The sequence below is a fragment of the Dromiciops gliroides genome, chromosome 3, assembly GCF_019393635.1.
Source record: "Dromiciops gliroides isolate mDroGli1 chromosome 3, mDroGli1.pri, whole genome shotgun sequence".
Lineage (NCBI taxonomy): Eukaryota > Metazoa > Chordata > Mammalia > Microbiotheria > Microbiotheriidae > Dromiciops > Dromiciops gliroides.
In genome coordinates this window covers 250,288,783-250,310,483 of record NC_057863.1, presented here as the reverse complement: position 1 = coordinate 250,310,483, position 21,701 = coordinate 250,288,783, and the positions used below count along the sequence as shown (strand labels likewise).

At 40.0% G+C, this 21,701-nt stretch overlaps 1 protein-coding gene across 2 annotated transcripts; it reads right to left on the bottom strand.

The window, feature by feature from the left end:
• Positions 1 to 5,854: 5,854 nt before the first annotated feature.
• On the bottom strand, positions 5,855 to 21,564 carry LOC122751429 (inosine-uridine preferring nucleoside hydrolase-like). Of its 2 annotated transcripts, none has more exons than XM_043998485.1 (6): positions 21,014 to 21,564; positions 19,100 to 19,293; positions 14,714 to 14,890; positions 12,387 to 12,498; positions 10,195 to 10,331; positions 5,855 to 6,969 (listed from the first exon to the last, which is right to left on the bottom strand). In XM_043998485.1, the coding sequence occupies exons 2-6, from the start codon at positions 19,280 to 19,282 to the stop codon at positions 6,619 to 6,621; spliced, it is 960 nt and encodes a 319-aa protein (XP_043854420.1). In that variant the 5' UTR covers positions 19,283 to 19,293; positions 21,014 to 21,564; the 3' UTR covers positions 5,855 to 6,618. The 2 variants fall into 2 exon arrangements, with proteins under 2 accessions (XP_043854420.1, XP_043854419.1); XM_043998484.1 differs by having other exon boundaries at positions 19,100 to 19,296; positions 21,014 to 21,562.
• Positions 21,565 to 21,701: the final 137 nt, after the last annotated feature.

The window sequence follows — 21,701 nt, the reverse complement described above, 5'->3', positions numbered from 1 at the left end:
TGTCACCATTTCCTAAGGAAGTATAACCAATGAAAGTCATTCACCATATCAAGGAGACCAAAAGAATCTGGTAGCCAGAAATGACTTGATATCCTCACCAAAGAGAGAGATATTACTTCTGAAGGCAACACTTATTTAGAATGTAAGTTTCTATAGGGGCAGCTAGGTGGCGTAGTAGATAGAGCACGGGCCCTGGAGTCAGGAGTACCTGAGTTCACATCCAGCCTCAGACACTTAACACTTACTAGCTGTGTGACCCTGGGCAAGTCACTTAACTCCAATTGCCTCACTAAAAAAAAAAAACCAACAACAACAACAACAGAATGTAAGTTTCTATAAAAAGCAAAGGAGCATGATACAACACTATAAATAGTGTTGTTCCCAGAAAATGGTGAGAAGGGATGTACATGTATGGAAACAAGATTAGTTAAAACTTGTCATAACAAGAGCCTTTAGGGATGAAACCATGACAATAAATAATGAACAAAAAAATTGAAAAAAGATCTGTAAAGATTTCTTTAACAATTTCCTCAATTTGTAAGAGTAGATCTACTACTGTTGTTGTTCAGTCATTTCAGTTGTTTCCAACTCTTTGTGATCCCATTTGGAGTTTTCCCCTCCTTTTCTTAATGATGTATTGTATTTTTTAAAATTGTTAAACATTGCCTAATTACATTTGTTCTTTATTTAGAATTTTATTTTACCCCAATTACATGTAAAAACAATTTTTAACATGCATTTTTATAACTTTCGAGTTCCAAATTATCTTCCTTCCTCCTTCCCTCCTTGCTTTGAGAAGGCAAGCAATTTGATACAAGTTATTACATGTGTAGTTCTGCAAAACATTTCCACATTAGTCATGTTGTGAAAGAAAACAGACGAAAAACTCTCCAGAAAAATAAAGTAAAAAAAAAATTATGCTCAAATTTGTATTCAGATACCATTAGTTCTTTCTCTGGGGACGGATAACATTTTTCATCACAAGTCCTTCAAGAGTTGTCTTGGATCATTGTATTGCTGAGAATAGCTAAGTCTTTCATAGCTGATCATCTTTCAATAATGCTTTTACTTTGTACACAGAACATTTCACTTTGCATCAGCTTATGTAAGTCTTTCCAGGTTTTTCTGAGAGCATCATTTCTTTTTTTTTTTTTTTTTTTTTTTTGGTGAGGCAATTGGGGTTAAATGACTTGCCCAGAGTCACACAGCTAGTAAGTGTTAAGCATCTGAGGTTGGATTTGAACTCAGGTTCTCCTGAATCCAGGGCTGGAGCTTTATCCAATGCGCCACCTAGCTGCCCCGAGAGCATCATTTCTTATAGCGCAATAGTATTCCATCATAATAACATACCCATGTGGAGTTTTCTTGGGAAATGTACTGGAGCAGTTTGCCATTTTCTTCTCCAGTTCATTTTACAGATAAGGAGCTGAGGCAGACAGGATTAAACGACTGGCCCAGGGTCACACAGCTAATAAGTGTCTGAGTCTGGATTTGAACACAAAACGATGAGTCTTCCTGACTCCAGGTCCAGTGCTCTATCCACTTTACCACCTAGCTGGCCAGATCCACTACATTTGGACACTAATATCATAGATCCCAATGTGTAGTAGGAGGAAACAGGACATTTGATTAAACAAAGATGAACTAGCCAAGCACACACAGAAATCCATTTTGTAGGAAGCACAATTTTGAAGGTTTTAAGGTATTGATTCTTCTTCAAAAAGCTGATATTGGGGAGAATACCAACCACTTAAAAAAGACTCATTAGCAAAAACAGTGACCAAGAAAATATTGATAATTACTGACCCATATGCCTCCAACATTTTAAAGAAAATAACATTTGCATATAGGGTATCTTTAATTAAAGTATAAGAAGAGAATAGTCAGGCTTTTCCCAAATGATATTCTACAGCAATTGTATCTTAACAACTGCAGAATTTACTGAAAGGTACAGAAAATACAAGATGTCACTGTAAATATTTTGGCTATTAAAAAAGTATTTGATTAAAGAGAAAAACATAGCAGCTGAATGACCCTGCTCCAGCAAGATGTTTCTCATGCATGTTAAAATCAGACAGGATTCCTTGAAAAATTTAACACCATAAATAACATTTTCAGTAATAAAATTAACAACAAAAATGCATAAGAAAAAGAAACATATGCTCAGCAGAGGTGTTTGCCGCTATCATGGAGAATGCCTAACCCAGTATCAAATTGGAAGAAGGATGAAGCAGTTAGTTCCTCAAGATCTTCCTATTTGTGGGCAACGTGTTTCTCATTGCATCAAGTCCCAAAACATTACAGTCTTCTGTAAGGAGTCTACAATCACTCACAAGAATCTAGCCTAAGTATGCATGTAGGGAAAACAAAGAGGATGAAAAATGTTTATTATTCAGACTAAGATATACAGTTAGTGGACAACCCATTGAGCTAGTCTCTGTGTGTGTGTGTGTGTGAAGATAGACAATGAATGAGACCCAGGATTAAATAATATAAGGAGAGTGGATTAAATTGCCTCTGAACAATTGTACAGCAATTTTAAGAATCCCAACCATTTCCTTGAAACAGACAATTTTTTCTGCTTAATCTACTTTCTCAAACACTTGTAATTATTTTTTCAATTATCAAGCCTTTATTTTTATTCCCTCTTGAATTCCTCCCATACACCATAGAAAAGGAAAAAAGAAAAACAAAACTCTTGTAACAAATATGCATAGTCAAGCAAAACAAAGTCTTATAATAGTTGTGTCCAAAAATGTGTCTGATTGTGCATATATAGTCCATCATCTCTCTGTAGGAAGTGGTGGTATTCTTTTTCATCAGGCCTTGGGAATCATGGTTGGTCATTTCATTTTTCAGAGTTCTTGAACCTTTCAAAAACTGTTCATTTTTCACAATTTTATTGATATAATGTAAATTGTTCTTCTTGTTCTGCTCACTTCATTCTATATCAGTCTGTCATGGGGCGCAGAGCACCCCAGAATTTCTCTGGGGCACACCGAGGAATCTTCTCCTTGAGAAACTAAACCAGAGGACAGATAACACCTAGAGAGATAAACTGAACCAAATCGGACTGAGCTAGCTTCGGATTCCTACCCTTCATTCTGGTCTCCCTTACCCTGGGGAGATAAGTTTGGGTGTGGCTTCGGCCTTTGTGTTCTGAAGAGGGATCGTAGCCACCCCTTACCCAATTCCCCCAGCTACCACCAATGGGGGATGGTCCTTTCTCACTAAAGGAACTTTTCACGGGCAGATGGTCCACCCCCATCAGTCCTCTATAAAAGTACCTTCCAGTCTCCTGTTCGAGGAGATTTGGTACCTCTGAGCCATGTGCTTTATGCCAAATCTCCCCATGAAAAGTCCAAGGATTTCTTTCATGGTTTCCCTCCCCCCACCCTTCCCTTCCCTGGCTCCTAAATAAACTATCACCTTGTTCTAACTACGTTTTGTGTGCAAGAGGGTGTAATTCTTTAAAGAGGAATTCCCAAGAACCCCAACCCCAACCCGTACCCCATTTTCCTACCATATCAAGTTCAAACAAATTTTTCCAGATTTCTTTAAAATCTCTTCATTTCTTGAAGCTCAATAATATTTCATTATATTAATGTACTGTAATTTGATCAGCCATTTCACAATTGATGGGCACTTCCTTAGTTTCTAATTCTTTGCTGCAACAAAAAAAAATCTCTAAAAATATTTTTGTACATAGAGGAACTTTTCCCCTTTCTTTCATCTCTTTGCGGTATAGGCCTAGTAGTGGTATCATTTGATGCAGTATGCTTGTATGTCATGGAATACCACAGTCTCTGAAGCTGTTAAGTCACCTCAAGGACACTGGAGAAGTACATAGTAAGGGTGAATAAACTGTTGTATTTTGTGAATAGCTCTATCACTCAAGGGGGAGGTGGGTTGGTCATGTATCATGAGTGAGGGATGATGAATGGACAACTCATGTGCTCCATTGGTTTCCATGTAATCTCAAGCAATCAAGGAGAAAGACCATAGCACTTTGGATAAGCTTCCCCGTGGACAATTTATGGAATGACATGGATAAGAGTAATATGGGATGAGAAGATAGGGATGAATCTGCTTCACTAGAGGGAATGTACACATAAATGAATGACTCAATCCATGAAAGTATTGTTAAGTACTGTCACAGAATGTGCCCCTGTACATGTTGTGCCCTTGATGGCTACCCAACTTGCCCAACCCTAGTGCTATTCCAAACCTTTTTTTCTTGCTAGTGATTTGATTCTTCCGGTCATGACTGTTTTCCTTTTATAGCATCCTCCTCTCTCCTTTCCCTATTGAAAGCAGCATTATCATGTCAAAGCTCTGTACGATTATTACATAGTGGATTGAGCACTAGACTTGGAGTCAAGAAGATTTGAGTTCAAATCCTTCCATTGATGTTTACTAGCTGTTTGACCCTGAGCAAGTCACTTGACTCTTCTCAGCTTCAGTTTTCCCCCATAAAATTAGGATGATAATAGTACCAACTCCATAGGGTAGCCATGAAGATCAAATGAGATTATATATAAAGAATTTTGCAAACCTAAAAGGGCTACATACATGTTATCTATTATTCTTAGGGGTAGTAGTATCACTGATGTATAGTGAAGTGAGCAGAACTGGGAGGACATTGTGCATAGTGACAGCAATTGTGAATGACTTAACTATTCTCAGCAATGCAATGATCCAAGACAATCTCAAGGGACTAATGATGAAGCATGTTCTCCACTCCCAGAGAAAGAACTAATATTGATTGAACACAGACTAAAAAAAACAGTGTAGTAGTATCATTATTATTTTCCTCCTATGCCCATCTTTGAGTTTCTAATATCAGGAACTTGGCTTACACCCAACATTCCTTCAACAGCATACTGGCATATGGGGGCGGAGGATTGTTATCCACACATCACTGTCCTCCAAGAAGGCAAGAACTGTGTCTTCTTTAATCTTTATAATTCCCCAAGATATGCCCTGCTTTATAGTGCTAGATACATAGAACACTGTGTGACCTTTAGCAATGTTTGTTGAATTGCATCAGTATCTATTCAGCCCAATCTTTCCTTTTCTTCCCTCATGCAGCTGTACTCAATGACTTGTGGACTAAAATAGAAAGGGGCAGGAGCTTTTAGGGGGGCCTAAAAAATGTATCAAGAAGTCAAAGAACTGCATTATTGTTAGTTTTTAGATGCATTGCCTCAATAAGACCCATTCTTCTCTTCTCCTCACAGCTAAGTTAAAGTTCTTTTCTTTCTCTAGAATTGAATATCAGCTCCTTTTCTCCCTTCAGTTCTTATTCAATTCACTGTACTTAACCTACGCCAATGCTTTCGAAAGCATATATATATGGAGAGAGAGAGAGAGAGAGAGAGAGAGAGAGAGAGAGAGAGAGAGAGAGAGAGCGAGCGAGAGAGAGAGAGAGAGAGAGAGAGAGGTTAAGGGATTTAGGTCTGAAAAGAAAGATTTCAAGCCAACATTCAAATGTACCAGTTCAGATACTTTAGAAATTTTCTTATAAAATTTTGAAACATGCCATCACTTTGGATAGTATTCATTTCCCCTTGCCCTCAACTTTCTTTACTGATTGGGAAAGTCCTATATACTATTTTTTTTTGTGAGGCAATAGTCCTATATACTATTAAAGATAATTTGTTATGGAGACAATATGTCTTTTATAATATTTTCATGTTTCTAGATGAGTAAAGCAGAGGAAAACACAGTGCCTTTGTATATGCCCATTTTTCAAGTAATCAGTCAACTTTTGTTGACTAGGTAGAAAGTACTAGATGCCAGAGAAAAAGACAAAACAGACCCTAGTCACAAAAAAAGTAATAAACCATATCACTCAGTGCTTAAGCTTTTATTAAACAGAAGGCTATTTCCATGGAAACAAATTGAATTCTAATTTAAACTAGTAAAATCAAGACAAAAAGTAATATTTGATGGTCTGCCCTTGTCAATTATTTACAATGCCGTCTGTATGAAGGAAGGTGAATTAAATCAATGACTTCTCTCAGTCACAAGTGATTCTGGGACGTAAGCATTGCTTCTGAAAACTGCAAAGATCTCAGACTGGAGTCCATGCAATGCAATCATATGAAAATGGTTTGAATTCACACAAATAAGGAAACTTAAACATTGTCTCTCATGAAACACCAACATGCTGGAACCTTATTAGAACCCAGTTTCAATGAACATTTTTGAAGTTTTCCCATGAGATTTGAATATTAGAATTTGGTTCTAGTATTTGGATGTATATTTAAATCTGAATTATTTCAAAAGATCTGATATTGTAATTTAATTTTATTTTATTTTTAGGGCAATGAGGATTAAATGACTTGCCCAGGGTCACACAGCTAGTAAGTATCAAGTGTCTGAGGCCGGATTTGAATTTAGGTCCTCCTGAATCCAGGGCCGGTGCTTTATCCACTGTGCCACCTAGCGAGCTGCTCCCTGATACTATAATTTTAGCTGAATGCCTTATTAAAACAAAAATGATTATATGTAAGACTATAATGGAAACTTTAGTTCAAATCAAATGAGATAGCATATGTAAGGTGCTTTGCCAACCTTAAATTGTGATATCAGCACTAGCTATTATTATTACTACTATTTCAAAGCAGCTAACAGAAGATCTTTGAATTTTTCCATATCCAACTCTTTTGTGATGGAAACTTTGTTTTTTTTCTGAAGCTGATCTTCCATATCCAAAACCATCATTCCTCGGGTGTGAGATCCAGTCAGCTCCACAGATACAGCACAGAAGATGGATTCTGTGACCAAGTTGTCATCAATTGCAACTGCCATCGCAAAGCAATCACAAGACACAAATCCTGGTTTCCGGTAGAGGGCTCTTAACTTGGGAATGGGACGTTTTTGATACTCTGTGGTTACTGTATAAATTTCTTTCAAAAACCTTGCTTTTTCACTGTCCTGTGAAGTACACTTCTCATAAAATTCCTATAGACACAGAAAAAAGACAAATACTTTTTGATATGTTTGTTCTTCATGCTTTTTTAAATGATCTACCATGATAAAAGGCTTATTGTCATGCTTTTCTACTAACATCCTCCTTCCTTGTTTCCTATCTTCTTGATGTAGGTATTATGGCAAAATGGACAAAGAATCAGCCTTGGGAAGCCCTGAATTCAAAGGCTACCTACACATACTTCCTGTGTGACGCTAAGTAAGTCACTTACCCTCTCAGTGCTGTAGGCCAAAGCTTATTTTTAAATTGTGGATTGTGATCCCATATGGGGTTGCATAACTAAATGTGGGGGTCACAAAACATTTGGTAACAGCAAAAGGTTGTGTATATCTATATTATAAACCTAGATACCTGGGGTCGTTTAAAAATTTCTTAGGTAAAAAGGGGTCACGAGTGGATAAAGTTTTAAGAAGCCCTATTCTGGGCAACTAAGACTGTAACTGCTCAGAAGGTGCAACCTGCATTGAGATGGAGTTTCTACACACAGAAATTTCCTACCCCAAGAAAATCACAGGTCCAGTCCCTGTTTCTAGCCCATGTTATACTTTAACTGACACAACATTAAAGCAGGACATTAAAGCAACAGAGCAGAAAATAATGAATATCAGAAGTACACGGAGCCCTCCATAAATTCCAAGTTTTCGGGTTTGGAGAACCAAGCCTTCAGGCACACCTGGATCAGAGGAGTCTGTAGGCCTATAGCACAGTGATGATCAAAGGCTCCTAGGTCTCAGGTCACATAGTTCTTCCTTTCACCCTAACCAAAGATACTAATATGTATTGGAACTAATTAATTGCTTGAGAGGTAGTCTGGCAAGGTGGAGAGAAGACCAACCTTGGAATGAAGGAACACCTAGGTTTAGTTCCACCTCCTACACATCCCAGCTATATGTCTGTGGGCAAGTCTCCAAAGCTCTCAGGGTCCCAGGCCACTCTCTGAGATTAAAGGGAGCAGAGCAGGAGCTGATTGACAGTGGAGTAGGGGATTGCTTCCTGGGATCTCCCTATGCCAAAAAAAAAAAAAAATCACGTTTGCTAAAAACAAAACAAAACAAAAAAACCCCCCAAAACAAAAAACCACCCAAACCAAAGCAAAACTATTCCACTGTAGGATATTTATTTGAATACTACCCTTTCCCCATCTGTATTTATAATTGAGGGAAGTTTACAATGAAATTTAGGCACTGAATGTAGTTAAGTGTTGTAAGTTAAACGTTGTTAAGTCTAGAATAATAGATGAAGCCTTGATTTGTAGCATTTGCTAATTTCAGAAAGAAAACTTTACTAAGGAGCTTGACCATGAAGAGGAGGAGAGATGAAGGAGAAGAGCTAGCAGTGATGCGACCTAAGGCATTCTTGTTGCAAAGGTGAGGGACCAGAATAGACAAAAATACAGAATGTAAATACTGACATTTCTCTTTGAATTTGTCATTCTTTTCATTGGACAGTGACGTGGTGCACTAGATAGAGTGCGAGGTCTAGAGTCAGGAAGACCTGAGTTCTAATGGGGCCTCAGATACTTATTAGCCGTGTGACCCTGGACAAGTCACTTAATCCTGTTTGCCCCAGTTTTCTCATCTGTAAAATGAGCTGCAGAAGGAAATGGCAAACCACTTACCGTATCTTTGCCAAGAAACGTGCCATCCCCCCTCAAAAAAACGGGATCATGGAGAGTTGGAGGCAACTAAAACAACATAACCACGATTCTTTTCATTCTCTATTACTTAACACCTCCATTTCAGTTTTCATATATACCTTGTCTTGTCACAGAAGCCTTGTCTATGAGTGCAAACATGACTGCATATGTCCATCTGAAGACATGGTAATGATCGGTGACTGCTGCATGTGTGTTTGGATATGTATTTAAAATTTTTTTTATTTTTGCAAGGTAATGAGGGTTAAGTGCTCAGGGTCACACAGCTAGTAAGTGTCAAGTGTTTGAGGCCGGACCTGAACTCAGGTCCTTCTGAATCCAGGGCCGGTACTATATCCACTGCCCCACCTAGCTGCTTCTGTATGTGTATTTTTATTTTATTTTATTTTATTTGGTGGGGCAATGAGGGTTAAATGACTTGCCCAGAGTCACACAGCTAGTAAGTGTCAAGTATCTGAAGCCGGATTTGAACTCAGGTCCTCCTAAATCCAGGGCTGGTGCTTTATCCACTGCTCCACCTAGTTTCCCCATATTATTATTTTTTAATCAAATTTTAGGAATATTTATTAGCCCAATAGCCATGATAGTGGGATACTCAGGTAAATGTTTAACCACTGGCTCCTGGGAAACAATGTACTACAGGACACACTTTAAAGTTTAGTCTGGGGGCGGCTAGGTGGAACAGTGGATAGAGCACTAGCCCTGGAGTCAGGAGGACCTGAGTTCAAATCCGGCCTCAGAAACTTAATAATTACTAGCTGTGTGACCCTGGGCAAGTCACTTAACCCCAATTGCCTCACTAAAAAAAAAAAAAAGTTTAATCTGTCTACATACAGAAAAAGGAACTATGTAGTCTGAATACAGACTGAAGCATACTATTTTCACTTTTGTTGTTGTTGTTTCTTCTTTCTTATGTTTTTTCCCCCTTTTGTTCTGACTCTTCTCTTACAACATGACTAATGTGGAAATATGTTTAACATGATTGTAATGTATAACCTATATCAGATTGCTAGCTGGCCTCAGGAAGGGGGAGGGAAGGGAGAGTAGGAGAAAAATTTAGAAAAAAACAGAAAAAAGAAACCTTGCCCTAACCTACTTGACATAATCATAGAAAATAAAGTGTATGCCTGGAAAAAAAAAGTTTAATCTGAATTATTAACATCTTTTCCATCCCATTCTTAAGTCTGGACAATCAACAGGAACAATAAATGAAGCCTTGGGGCAGCTAGGTGGCACAGTGGATAGAGTACCAGCCCTGGAGTCAGGAGTACCTGAGTTCAAATCCGGCCTCAGACATTTGACACTTACTAGCTGTGTGACCCTGGGCAAGTCACTTAACCCCAATTGCCTCACAAAAAAAAGCCACCAAAACAAAATAAATGAAGCCTTGATGGTTTTCAAGGTGTAAATACAGTGAAAATTAACAACTGGCCTTCCTCTGTGAGCCACTGTGAGCTTGGCTTGAGCAGGCCCCTGAATGAAAGGTGTATTATTGCATCTTTCATAAATGCAAGGGGGGGACAATGACTATCTAACAACTTACCCAAGGTAGTGAATGCAAACACGCAAATTCCCAGGTTGTAATAAAAGTTGGACAAGTGTATTCATTTAAGACAATGTAAGCTGCCTCTGGGTCTGCTGCGAAATTGAATTCTGCACAGATATCAATGTTTCCTCTGGCTAATGAAATATATAGGGAAAAAACACAAAAAACCACTCACTAGATCTTATATTTTCTCACTGTCCAAATAAATACATAAATAAAATAAAAACAGAAATAAACTCTAGAGAGAAAGGACTCAAACAATCAGTTGTTCAGTGAAAGTTCATGAATAAGTTGGTTCTTTGGGCCTCAAGTATTTTCCCATAGGAACAATGTTCTAGATGGTAATCAGGATCCCAGGCCAACCTATGAAACCTACTTAACCCATAATGTCCTTAAAATATATAGTCATAAATAAATAAATAAATAAATATAAAATATAGTCATGTGACTAATGTAGGAATTTGTTTTCTATGATTATACATATTTGTGACTAGTTTTGTTTTTCTTTCTCAATGAGTGGGAGAGAGGGAGGGCAATGGAGTGTATTGGGAACTAAATATAAAATAAAATTGAAATTTAAAAAAGTACACACACACATACACACATATATACATGTATGTATATATGTGTGTATATTTATGTATCTGTGTATATAGTTATAGAAGCATAACTCTCACTTATAACAATGTTTCTGTTGGAAAATGGACCCAAAGTTCTGACTTCAGACTATCCAACTTCCCAGTTCCTATACCCTAACTCTGGCGGAGGGAAGAGGAGACTCCCTCTCACCTCTCTCTGCACTGAACAGTAGGGATTTCCTCACCATTAAGTCACTGATGGGGTGTCTGTGGCTTAGGATAGGGCCTCTAACAATGACAGGGGTACAAAGTACCTTGGAACATCTGAAGATTTGTGGGCTCCAGGGGTTTGGGAGGTGGGAAGTTGAGGAAGGAATGGCCATTATAGATCTAAATTGTCTTTGCCTCTTCTTTTCCCACTTGTTTCTTTATAGTTTTGTTGAATCAAAATAACTAGGCTTTGAAAGGACTGAGGCTTCTCCATCTTTCTTAAAAGAGAGATTTAAATTTAAAACGGTATTCATAACACAGCAGTAAATGACCACAGTAATCTAGTGTTTGATAAATGCAAAGATATAAGCTTTTGGGACAAGAACTCACTATCTGACAGAAATTGCTGGAAAAATAGTACAATAGTTTGGCAGAAACGAGGTATAGAGTAGCATCTCACACAGTGTACCAAGATAAGGTCAAAATGGGTATATGATTTAGATATAAAGGATGATACCATAAACAAATTAGGGGAGCATGATATATTTTACCTGTCAGATCTATGGATAAGGGAAGAATTTATGACCAAACAAGATATAAAGAGCATTACAGCATATAGAATGGATAATTTTGATTACATCAAATTAATGTGGTTTTTTGCACAAACAAAACCAATATAGCCAAGATTAAAAGGAAAGCAGGAGGGGCAGCTAGGTGGCACAGTTGATAGAGCACTGGCCCTGGATTCAGGAGGACCTGAGTTCAAATCTGGCCTCAGACACTTAACACTAGCTGTGTGACCCTGGGCAAGTCACTTAACCACAATTGCCTCACAAAACCAAACAAAAAACCAAAAACCAACCAAACCAAAAAAGGAAAGCAGGAAACTGTGAAAATATGTTTACAGAAAGTTTCTATGATAAAGGACTCATTTCTCAAATATATAGAGAACTGAATCAAATTTATAAGAATATGCGTTATTCCCCAACTGAAAAATGGTCAAAGGACAGGCAGTTTTCAGAAGAAGAATTCAAAGCTAGCTATAGTCAAAAAGTAAAGAAAGACAAACTATTTTCTGAAATGGGAATTAGAATGTGATCTTCTTGAGTGCAGGGTCTGTGTTTTTTCCTTTTTTTGTACCACCAGCTTAACACTATGCTGAAAACACAGTAAACACTCAAATGCTTGATGATGGTGGTGGTGGTAGTGGCAGTGATGATGAAGAAGAAGAAATTAGAGAAAAGACAGTATCCTTTCAAAAGGCAGGAAGCTGTATATTCTTTTTAGTATCATTATTATTATTAATTGTAATTAATAATGACTGCTTAATTAATTATTGATAATCATCATTAATTGTAATGGCTATGTTGGTATATGTATATGTCTTTTAAAACTACTTACAGTACATATTGCCTCCCATTATAGACATATTTTTAATTTTCTTAGGAAACATTGGGTCCATTTTCACAGCCAGAGCTAAATTAGTCAAGGGCCCAGTGGCAACCAGAGTTACCTGCAAAATACAAAGTCACATGTATCTACATTTTATTATAATTAGAGAATTATAAAACCTAAGAGTTAGCAGGGACTGCAGAATTGATGTTGTACAACCCCCTATCCAAATCATTAATCATATCTCCATTACTACTCTCATGACAACTATCTAGGCTCTGTTGGAAAACTTCCAGTGAAAGAGAATTCACTAACCCCTTTGAAGGCTCCTGCCAACCCATTATGTTAAAGTTCAGATTATTGTGAAATTTCTCCTAAGATAAAGATATGTTTCCATTTAAGTTTCATTCTTTTACTGGAGTTATACCCTCTTTAAAAACCTGAAGACAGGGGCAGCTAGGTGGCGCAGTGGATAAAGCACCGGCCCTGGATTCAGGAGTTCCTGAGTTCAAATCCGGCCTCAGACACTTGACACTTACTGGCTGTGTGACCCTGGGCAAGTCACTTAACCCCATTGCCCCATAAAACAAAACAAAACAAACAAACAAAAAAACCCTGAAGACCGCTATCCTGTCCCTTCCTTCCCCCTAACCCCCTCAACTCTTTTCTTCAGGCTAAAGAAATATTCCCAGGTCTTCAACCGAGATTCATTAGCATTCTTTTTCTTAAGGCATTTGACTGTCCTGTTGACTCCACTGTCTTTGACCTGGCTCCATTAGGCCTTTCTGAATTGTGATGCAAAATTTTCCAGAGAGAGGTTTCTATGGGACAGAGTACAGTGGGTCTTTTACCTCTAGACTTCTATTTAATGTTGCCCAAAGTCACTTTTGCTTTTGGAAGCCACATCACGCTACTGACTCACTGAGACTGCAGTAGACCATATTCACCCCCACCCCCAGTTTTGGGGGTTTTTTTGGTATTTTTTTAAAACACAAACTGCTTTTTGGCCATGTATCCTCCAATCTCTATTTGCATAGTAACTCGAACAGAACTTTACACTTATCCCTTTAGATTGCATCTTTTTTTTTTTTCTTCTGCCCATCATCCCAGCCTGTTGAGATGTCTTTGGATCCCAATTTTGTTATCCATTGTGTCAGTTATTCTTTCCAACTTCACAGCAGCTCCAAATTCAATAACCATAAGATTTATGCCTTTGTCTATATCACTGATAAAATTAAGTGTTGAACAGAGCCAGGTCAAAGGCAAAGCTTTGGTATATTCCACTAGGGATTTCTTTCCTCTAGATCCACTTATTGGTCCATCCATCAACATTCATTGGGAAAGGAAATGAGCTTACATCGCAAAGCTTTTATTCAATTTGAAAAAAAGCAATTATTTTATCCACCTGAATATCAAACATAATAAGTGGTCTATGAAAAGAGCTTCTAGTGATAGCAGAGGTATAAGGGGATTGGGAATGGTGAAACATGTGGACTCCAGGGGTGTGAGAGAGAAGTTAGTATAGCTCAATAGGGTTTTTACTTGTTCTCATTTAATCCTTATAACAACCCTGGGAAGTATTATTATCAGTCCCATTTTACAGATGAGGAAACTGAGGCAAACAAAGGTTAAGTAACTTTCCCAGGGTCACACAGCTAGTAGGTATCTATCGTTGAATTTGAATTCAGGTCTTCCTGACTCCAGGCCCAGCATCTTATTCACTAAGCCACCTAGCTGCCTATTTATAATCGTTCTCCTAGTGAGATGTCTAAGGGCAGCTTGATGACACAGCAGATAGAGTGCAGATCCTGGAGCCAGGAGGACCTGAGTTCAAATGTGACATCTGACACTTACTAGCTGTGTGACTCTGGGTAAATCACTTCACCCTGTTTGCCTCAGTTTCTTTGTTTGTAAGGAAAAGAAAATGGCCAACCAATCCAGTATCTTTGCCAAGAAAACTCCAAATGGGGTCATGAAGAGTCAGACATGACTAAAACTACTGAACAACAAACATTATATGGTGTCAATAGAAGTCTAGTGCCCTCATAAAAGATTAACAGGTGGGGCAGCTAGGTGGCACAGTGGATAGAGCACCGGCCCTGGAGTCAGGAGTACCTGAGTTCAAATCCGGCCTCAGACACTTAACACTTACTAGCTGTGTGACCCCGGGCAAGTCACTTAACCCCAATTGCCTCACTAAAAAAAAAAAAAAAAAAAAAAGATTAACAGGCAAGCCATTCCTTTCTTACTTCCATCATTCCATGAATATTTAATAAGGCTAGGTGTTAGAAAAACAGAAGACCAAACTGTGGCACCCCATGCCTTGATGATTTCACCTTGTTAGGCCTCTCATTGATGATCCTTATCATTGCAGCGACAGCGTGTTCATGTTGCACTTGGTCAGATCCAGGAGCATCAGCATCAGGTACATCCCCTAAGCCATCTGTTCCATAAAAATAATCATTTTTCATCGTATTAAGTAAAGGGGAAGATGCTCCCTGGTAAACTGGGATCTGAAATGAGATGTTCAGAAAGAAGAGTCAGACTGACTCAAATTTTTTTTGGGGGGGTGAGGCAATTGGGGTTAAGTGACTTGCCCAGGGTCACACAGCTAGTAAGTGTTAAGTGTCTGAGGCCGGATTTGAACTTGGGTGTTCCTGAGTCCAAGGCCAGTGCTCTATCCACTGTACCACCTAGCTGCCCCCTGACTCAATTATTAAAAAAATAAAAGTAAGGGCTCATGTTTCACATACAAAAGCACGAAGCTATAAAGATGGAATTATGGGGGCAGCTAGGTGGCTCAGTGGATAGAGCACTGGCCCTGGAATCAGGAGTACCTAGTTCAAATCCGGCCTCAGACACTTTACACTTACTAGCTGTGTGACCCTGGGCAAGTCACTTAACCCCAATTGCCTCACTAAAAAGAAAAAAAAAGATGGAATTATGCCAGTTGTGGTGGTACGGGTGTGTAATCTCAATTACTCAGGAACCCAGGGCAGGTGTATCTCTTGAGCTCCAGGGCTCTGGGCTAAACTGATCTCGCCTTCACTAAGTCAGGTATATGGTAAACCCTCAAGAGCACCAGGCTACCATGCTGTCTTAGGAAGGGTGACCTGCCCTAGGTCACTGAAGCTGCATATCAAAGAAAGTTCTTGGAGGCAGCTAGGTAGTGCAGTGGATAAAAGCACCGGCCCTGGATTCAGGAGGACCTGAGTTCAAATGCGGCCTCAGACACTTGACACTTACTAGCTGTGTGACCCTGGGCAAGTCACTTAACCCTCATTGCCCTGGGGGAAAAAGGAGGAGGAGGAGGAAGAAGAAGAAGAAGAAGAAGAAGAAGAAGAAGAAGAAGAAGAAGAAGAAGAAGAAGAAGAAGAAGAAGAAGAAGAAGAAGAAGAAGAAGAATGACTATTTGTTAAGTAGAGTTCTTTTATGCATGGGTTGGACTAAATGGCCATCAAGTTCCCTTCCAATTCTCATTTTCAGTAATTCTGTAATTCTTAGCATGGAAAAACAGTGTCCTAAGGCCACAAATCCCCAGTTCTTGCCAACCAACCTGCAAATGAATCTTGCCTATCACACTGCAAGGAAAATTAAACCAAAAGGGTGACTAGGTGGCACAGTGGATAAAGCACTGGCCCTGGATTCAGGAGTACCTGAGTTCAAATCCGGCCTCAGACACTTGACACTTACTAGCTGTGTGACCCTGGGCAAGTCACTTAACCCCCATTGCCCCACAAAAAAAAAAAAAAAGAAAGAAAATTAAACCAAAACGTGTAGATGTTTCAACGTTCCCCATTACCACTAATGGAAAATTAACAAAGGATAAGCGAGTTTCCTTCCCCTTTCTCCCCTACAAAAGCCAACAGACCAGCATCATATTTATAGAATTTCCATGCAAAAGAGAACATACATAGTGGAGAGAGCCCTGCACTTGGAGTCAGGAAGGCCTAGGTTCAAATCTCACCTCAGATACTTTCTAGCTGTGTGATTCAGAGCAATTCACTTGACCTGGTTTCCTCATCTGCAAAATTAAAAGGCCTATAAAGTTCCTTCTAGATATAAATTTATGACTGTGACCTTGAAATTATCAATAGTGGTATTAGGTGTTATTAACCTAATCTCACAGCGGTCTCCAACTGTAGTAAATTTTTCGTTTAACATGTTGTCTAAAGACTGTATAATGAGTTGGGGAATAAGTTTTGTTTTGGTTTTTTTTTAGTGAGGCAATGAGGGTTAAGTGACTTGCCCAGGGTCACACAGCTAGTAAGTGTTAAGTGTCTGAGGCCAGATTTGAACTCAGGTCCTCCTGAATCCTGGGCCGGTGCTCTATCCACTGCACCACCTAGCTGCCCCCGGGGAATAAGTTTAAAGAAGTTAATGATCACATAAGACCATAGACACAAGAAGAAACCATGTGTGCCTTGTGCAAGTGCTAAGATTTCCTTCTCCTTTTCTACTACAACATCCCTCTTATCCAAATAGAACCAACAAGATCCAATAAAGAACCAAGCCACAGGAAAAGGACTTCAGAATTATTCTTTCCATATTATAAAGAGACTCTAACTTGGAAAATAATTCTACTTCTAAAACAATGATCTGAAGCAATGTGTCTCAATCACTTTATTAAGTGTGAAACTAAATTGGGGTTGGGATGGGGGTGAGAGGTAGAAAAAGTGGGTTTTTATTGATTGTAAAGTTAAAAACAAAACTTTTTAAAAATGAAACTCAACCCAACCACATGGCATGGCCTCCCCAAACCTCTATTTAAGAAAGGTGCCCAGGCCAGCCATCTCTTCACTTCCCACTGGGCTTTACTGCTTCGGACTTCATCATGCCCCATACTCAGTCCCTTCTCTTGGTTTCTCCCCACTCCCCCCCCCCTTTTTTTTAAGTGAGGCAATTGGGGTTAAGTGACTTTCCCAGGGTCACACAGCTAGTAAGTGTTAAGTGTCTGCGATTGGATTTGAACTCAGGTCCTCCTGACTCCAGGGTTGGTGCTCTATCCACTGCGCCACCTAGCCGCCCCCTCCCCACTCCCTTTTTATCTTCCTTTTGTGTACAGTCTTCCCTCATTAGATTGTAAGCAACTTGAGGACAACGGCTATCCCCGGCCCTTGGGTTCAATGGCCTGTCACACAGTAGGTGCTTAATAAATGTTTGACTGACTAGCAATTGGTTCATAAGTATTAGGTGTAAAGTGAGAGTAGAGGCTGTTTCCTTTTTAGTCTTTATATCCCTCCTTTCAGGGCAGTTTGAGGAAATGGGTGATTGCCTCCTCTCCATGGTTAATTCAGATTGAAAGACTTTCCCTGGGAAGATAGAAGCAGACACTCAAATGCTAATTAAGACCCATCTGGGAGAGTGTATTCAGATACAGAAATTTCCCCTGGGAAAGTCAGAAAGGCTGAAGGGTGGGAATACTTTGGTCTAACTAGCTAGTTCTCCCATGTAGACTGTAACCCTTGAGTAATCAGAAGCAGTGATGAAAGAGGGGAGGGGCCATTCCTGTTAGGGACTTAGGGGATAAAATGGGGCCTGTGAGCCTCCATTTTTGGCATCCACTAGCTCCACAATCTGGTGCCCCTTTCTTGCAAGAAGGAAATAAACTAGCCTTTGTCACATCACTGCTGAGTTGCAGAGAATTATTGAGAGCAGGAGTCGTTTTTCTCACAGGCAGTTAGGTGGCACATTGGATAGAGTGCCAGGCCTGGAGTCAGGAGGACCTGGGTTCAAATTTGTCCTCAGATATTTGCTAGCTGTGTGGCCCTGGGCCTGTTTGCCTCAGTTTCCTCATCTGTAAAATGAGCTGGAGAAGGAAATAGCAAACCTCTCCAGTATCTTTGCCAAGAAAACCCCAAATGGGATCACAAGGAATTGGCCATGACTAATTACTCAAACAGCAAATCCCTAAGGTGCTGTCTTCAGTATAATATGTACTTAAATAATACATGTCTATTGAACTGAATTGCTAATGTGCAATATAGCATTAATACAAATGTATGGATCACCTGGATTTGAGGGAGCAGCTGTATTATCTAAGTGGATTCTATGAGACCCTGGATTAATGGGAGCAAAATGCCTTTTGACAAAGACTTCAAACTGAAGCCAGACAGTCCCTATTTTCCCAAGAAAAATAAACAAACTTAAATGTCCCTTTGAAGTTCCCATTCACTATCTTCTTTCCCCAAAAAAGTAAATAGATCTTATTGTTCTCCTGATCAACTATCTAGGCATCTTTGTCTTTGATAAAACCCTTTCTGTTTCTACGGTCTGGACAAGGAGTAGGCTTTGAGTTGAGCTGTTAAACTGATTTATATTGTTTAACTGATTTACATTTATAGTATTTGCTTGGGGTTGATTTGTATCATGCTAATGAAGTTACTCTGTAACCAGTAAGCAAAGAAACCTTAAATACTCTTAGAAAGGGGGAGTCTTTGAGCTCCCCTTCTTTGGAAGGGTCTTCAGCATGATTGTGTTATTTCTTCTTGGGACAAAATACATTGGATTATGTTTTTCCTGTCTGTCTCTGATCTGGTTTATCCTGTAGGAGACATTATGTTCTCTGATCTGTTTGTTCATAGGAGGACAGGTATGGAAACAAATTGTAGGAGATATTATAAAATTAATTTCGCTGATCTGTTTATTAAGTTTTTTAGGAGACAGGCAATAGAAACATATTTAATTTTGGAAAACAGAGACTCATAAGAAAGAAAAGTTACCTGTAAATGGTTACACGTTTTTAATACCCGAAGGACATTTTTACACACATTTTCCACTGTAGTATTTCCAAAACAGCAAGTGATCCCCAGGATTTCAACATTAGGTGCTGCCAGAGCTATCATTAAAGCAGCAGCATCATCCACTCCTGCATCAACATCAACCAACAGTAATTTCTTTTCCATTGCTGGAATGTCTACTGAAAATAAGACCCAGAGGTAGAAGCCTTTAGATTAAAAGAGTAAATGGAAATGAAACTAAAAGCAGCATACTGTACAAAGAAAAAACTCTCCAATTGTGTAGATACAAGTTTCATAAAGTGCCACAAGTCCTAATGAAGTTTTATGGAAAAGTGTTTTTGTTATAATATCCTAGAACTCCTCCTAGACTAAATTTTCAGTTAAACATTAAAAACCAATCCAAGATAATTCCAAAGGACTCATGATGGAAAATGCTGTCCACATCTAGAAAAAAAGAACCGTGGACTCTAGATGCAGATTGAACCATGCTATTTCTACTTTTTTTGTTTGTTTGTTTTTGAGGTTTTTTCCTTTTGTTCTGATTCTTCTTTCACAACATGATTAATGCAGAAATCTGTTTAACGTGATTGTATATGTATAACCTATATCAGGTTGCTGTCTTGTGGAGGGGAGAGGGAGGGAGAAAAATTTGGAACTAGAAATCTTACAAAAACATAAGTTGAAAATTATCTCTACATGTAACTAGAAAATAATAAAATACTTTTATGATAAAAAAAAACAAATAATGAAACACACACACACAAATCTAGGTGTTAATCACCCAAACCCCCAACAAAACATTAATAACTTTTCCAGAGCCCTGAAGCTGAAGCACAGGGATCTGCAGGAACCTTTTAGTTTTGGTGTCAGCAAAGCCAAGTGTTTGGAAAAGCTAGGAGTTCTGACAGGACAGGCACAAGGCTGGAACTGGGAGTCATTTTTGTTTTGTACTGAACACCCTTGCCCTCCTAAGGTTCATTCGGGCTAAAGGTCATGAGTGTGTGTAAGTGGAGGGGAGATAATGATAATAGTGTGGATGTGTGTTAGGGAAAGAAAAAGGGATTGGCAGCCCACTCCATACAGGTGTGTATTTGGAGAGAGATGAAGATCTCTCTCTTCTCCTCTCTCTCTCTCTCTCTCTCTCTCTCTCTCTCTCTCTCTCTCTCTCTCTCTCTCTCTCTCTCTCTCTCTCTCTCTCTCTCTCTCTCCCTCCCTCCCTCTCCCTCCCTCCCTCTCTCCCTCTCTCCCTCCCTCCCTCCCTCTCTCCCTCTCTCCTCTCCCCCCTCCCTTCGTGTTTAGAGAAGCAGATAGGGTGAGGGATATATATGTGTTTAGAGAGAGATGAGGTTGTCTCTGTGGGTATGTTAGGGGAGGGAAGGAGGGTGTCTGTGTCTGGAGAAGAGAAGGGGGTGTAATATGTATTTGGAGAAGACTGGGTGAGGGGTGTATCTGCGTTTGAAGAGATGAGCACGTCTCTGTGCCTTTGTGGAGGTAGAGAGGATATCACTGTGTATGTGAGGAGGTTTATGTGTATTTGGAGAGGGAGATGAGGGTTCCATTGTATGGATTTGTGTGTTGGTGAAAGGAGACGTGTGTGTGTGTGTGTGTGTGCGTGTGTGTGTGTGCGTGTGTGTGTGTGTGTGTCGGGGTGGGGGCGTGGGGGTGGAGGGTAGGAAGAAGATGATGGTGCCACTGCGTCTATGTGCATCACAGGTAGATGGAAACGAGGCATACTCCACCGCTTCTGGCCCCCCCTCCTCCGAACCCCAGCCAGCCCCACTCCTTGTGCACCCTCCAGCTGTGAGCGACGCTTATCCACACCAGCTCTGGAGGGAGCTCCTCTGCCTCTGCCCCGGCCGCTGCCCCGGCCCCCAGCCCCACCCCCGCCCCACCTACCTTTCCAAGTCCGCCCCGAACCTGTCCCCAAGCCGGGCTGCCAGCCGCGGCGAAGAGCCCACAGCTTCGCCGGAGCGGAGCGCGCGCACTAGCCGAGGATCCGATGGCCTGGCTCGGGTCTGCTCCCCGCTGGGCGACAGTCTCACGTGGCCAGTCCTAAAACGGACGTCTTCCTGTTCTTAGCCCTCAAAATGGAGACATTGAAGCCCCGTAAAGAACAGAACAGCCTGGAGAGATGGATCTACCCACCTACACAGTCACTGCAAATCTAGTGCTTGGGCAAGTGTAAAAAAACACTGTCAGTAACCGACCTACTTTGTTAATATTCATCAATAATTAACTCGTTCCCAGGACTCAGCAATCCAGGAACAAATGAGCCCCATTCTCCAGTCCCTTCCCCTGACTAGGTCACTGGAACCCTAGAGTAAGCAAAACTGTCTCGGACTCTGCAGAATTACAGGTGGCACACTAACTGTACATTTGCAAGACCGGTCTGCACCCTTCTTAGTAGGATAGGCAAAAGAGCCAAGATTTTTCCAATTCTTCGTCAAACCATCTTTTTTTGCTTGTTTTTGTCTTCAAAAGGAAGGGGTGTGTGTGTGTGTGTGTGTGTGTGTGTGTGTGTGTGTGTGTGTGTGTGTGTGTGTGTGTGTGTGTGTGTGTGTGTGTGTGTTTGGTGAGGCAATTG

What these genes read in the sequence shown, in the direction of transcription:
- LOC122751429 (XM_043998485.1), bottom strand. Translation starts at nt 19,282, where the DNA reads ATGGAAAAGAAATTACTGTTGGTTGATGTTGATGCAGGAGTGGATGAT. An exon ending in TCAATGAGAGGCCTAACAAG is followed by an intron (nt 12,499 to 14,713) that starts GTGAAATCATCA and finishes TGTATTTTGCAG; the next exon opens with GTAACTCTGGTTGCCACTGG. An exon ending in AATGGGAGGCAATATGTACT is followed by an intron (nt 10,332 to 12,386) that starts GTAAGTAGTTTT and finishes ATATTTCATTAG; the next exon opens with CCAGAGGAAACATTGATATC.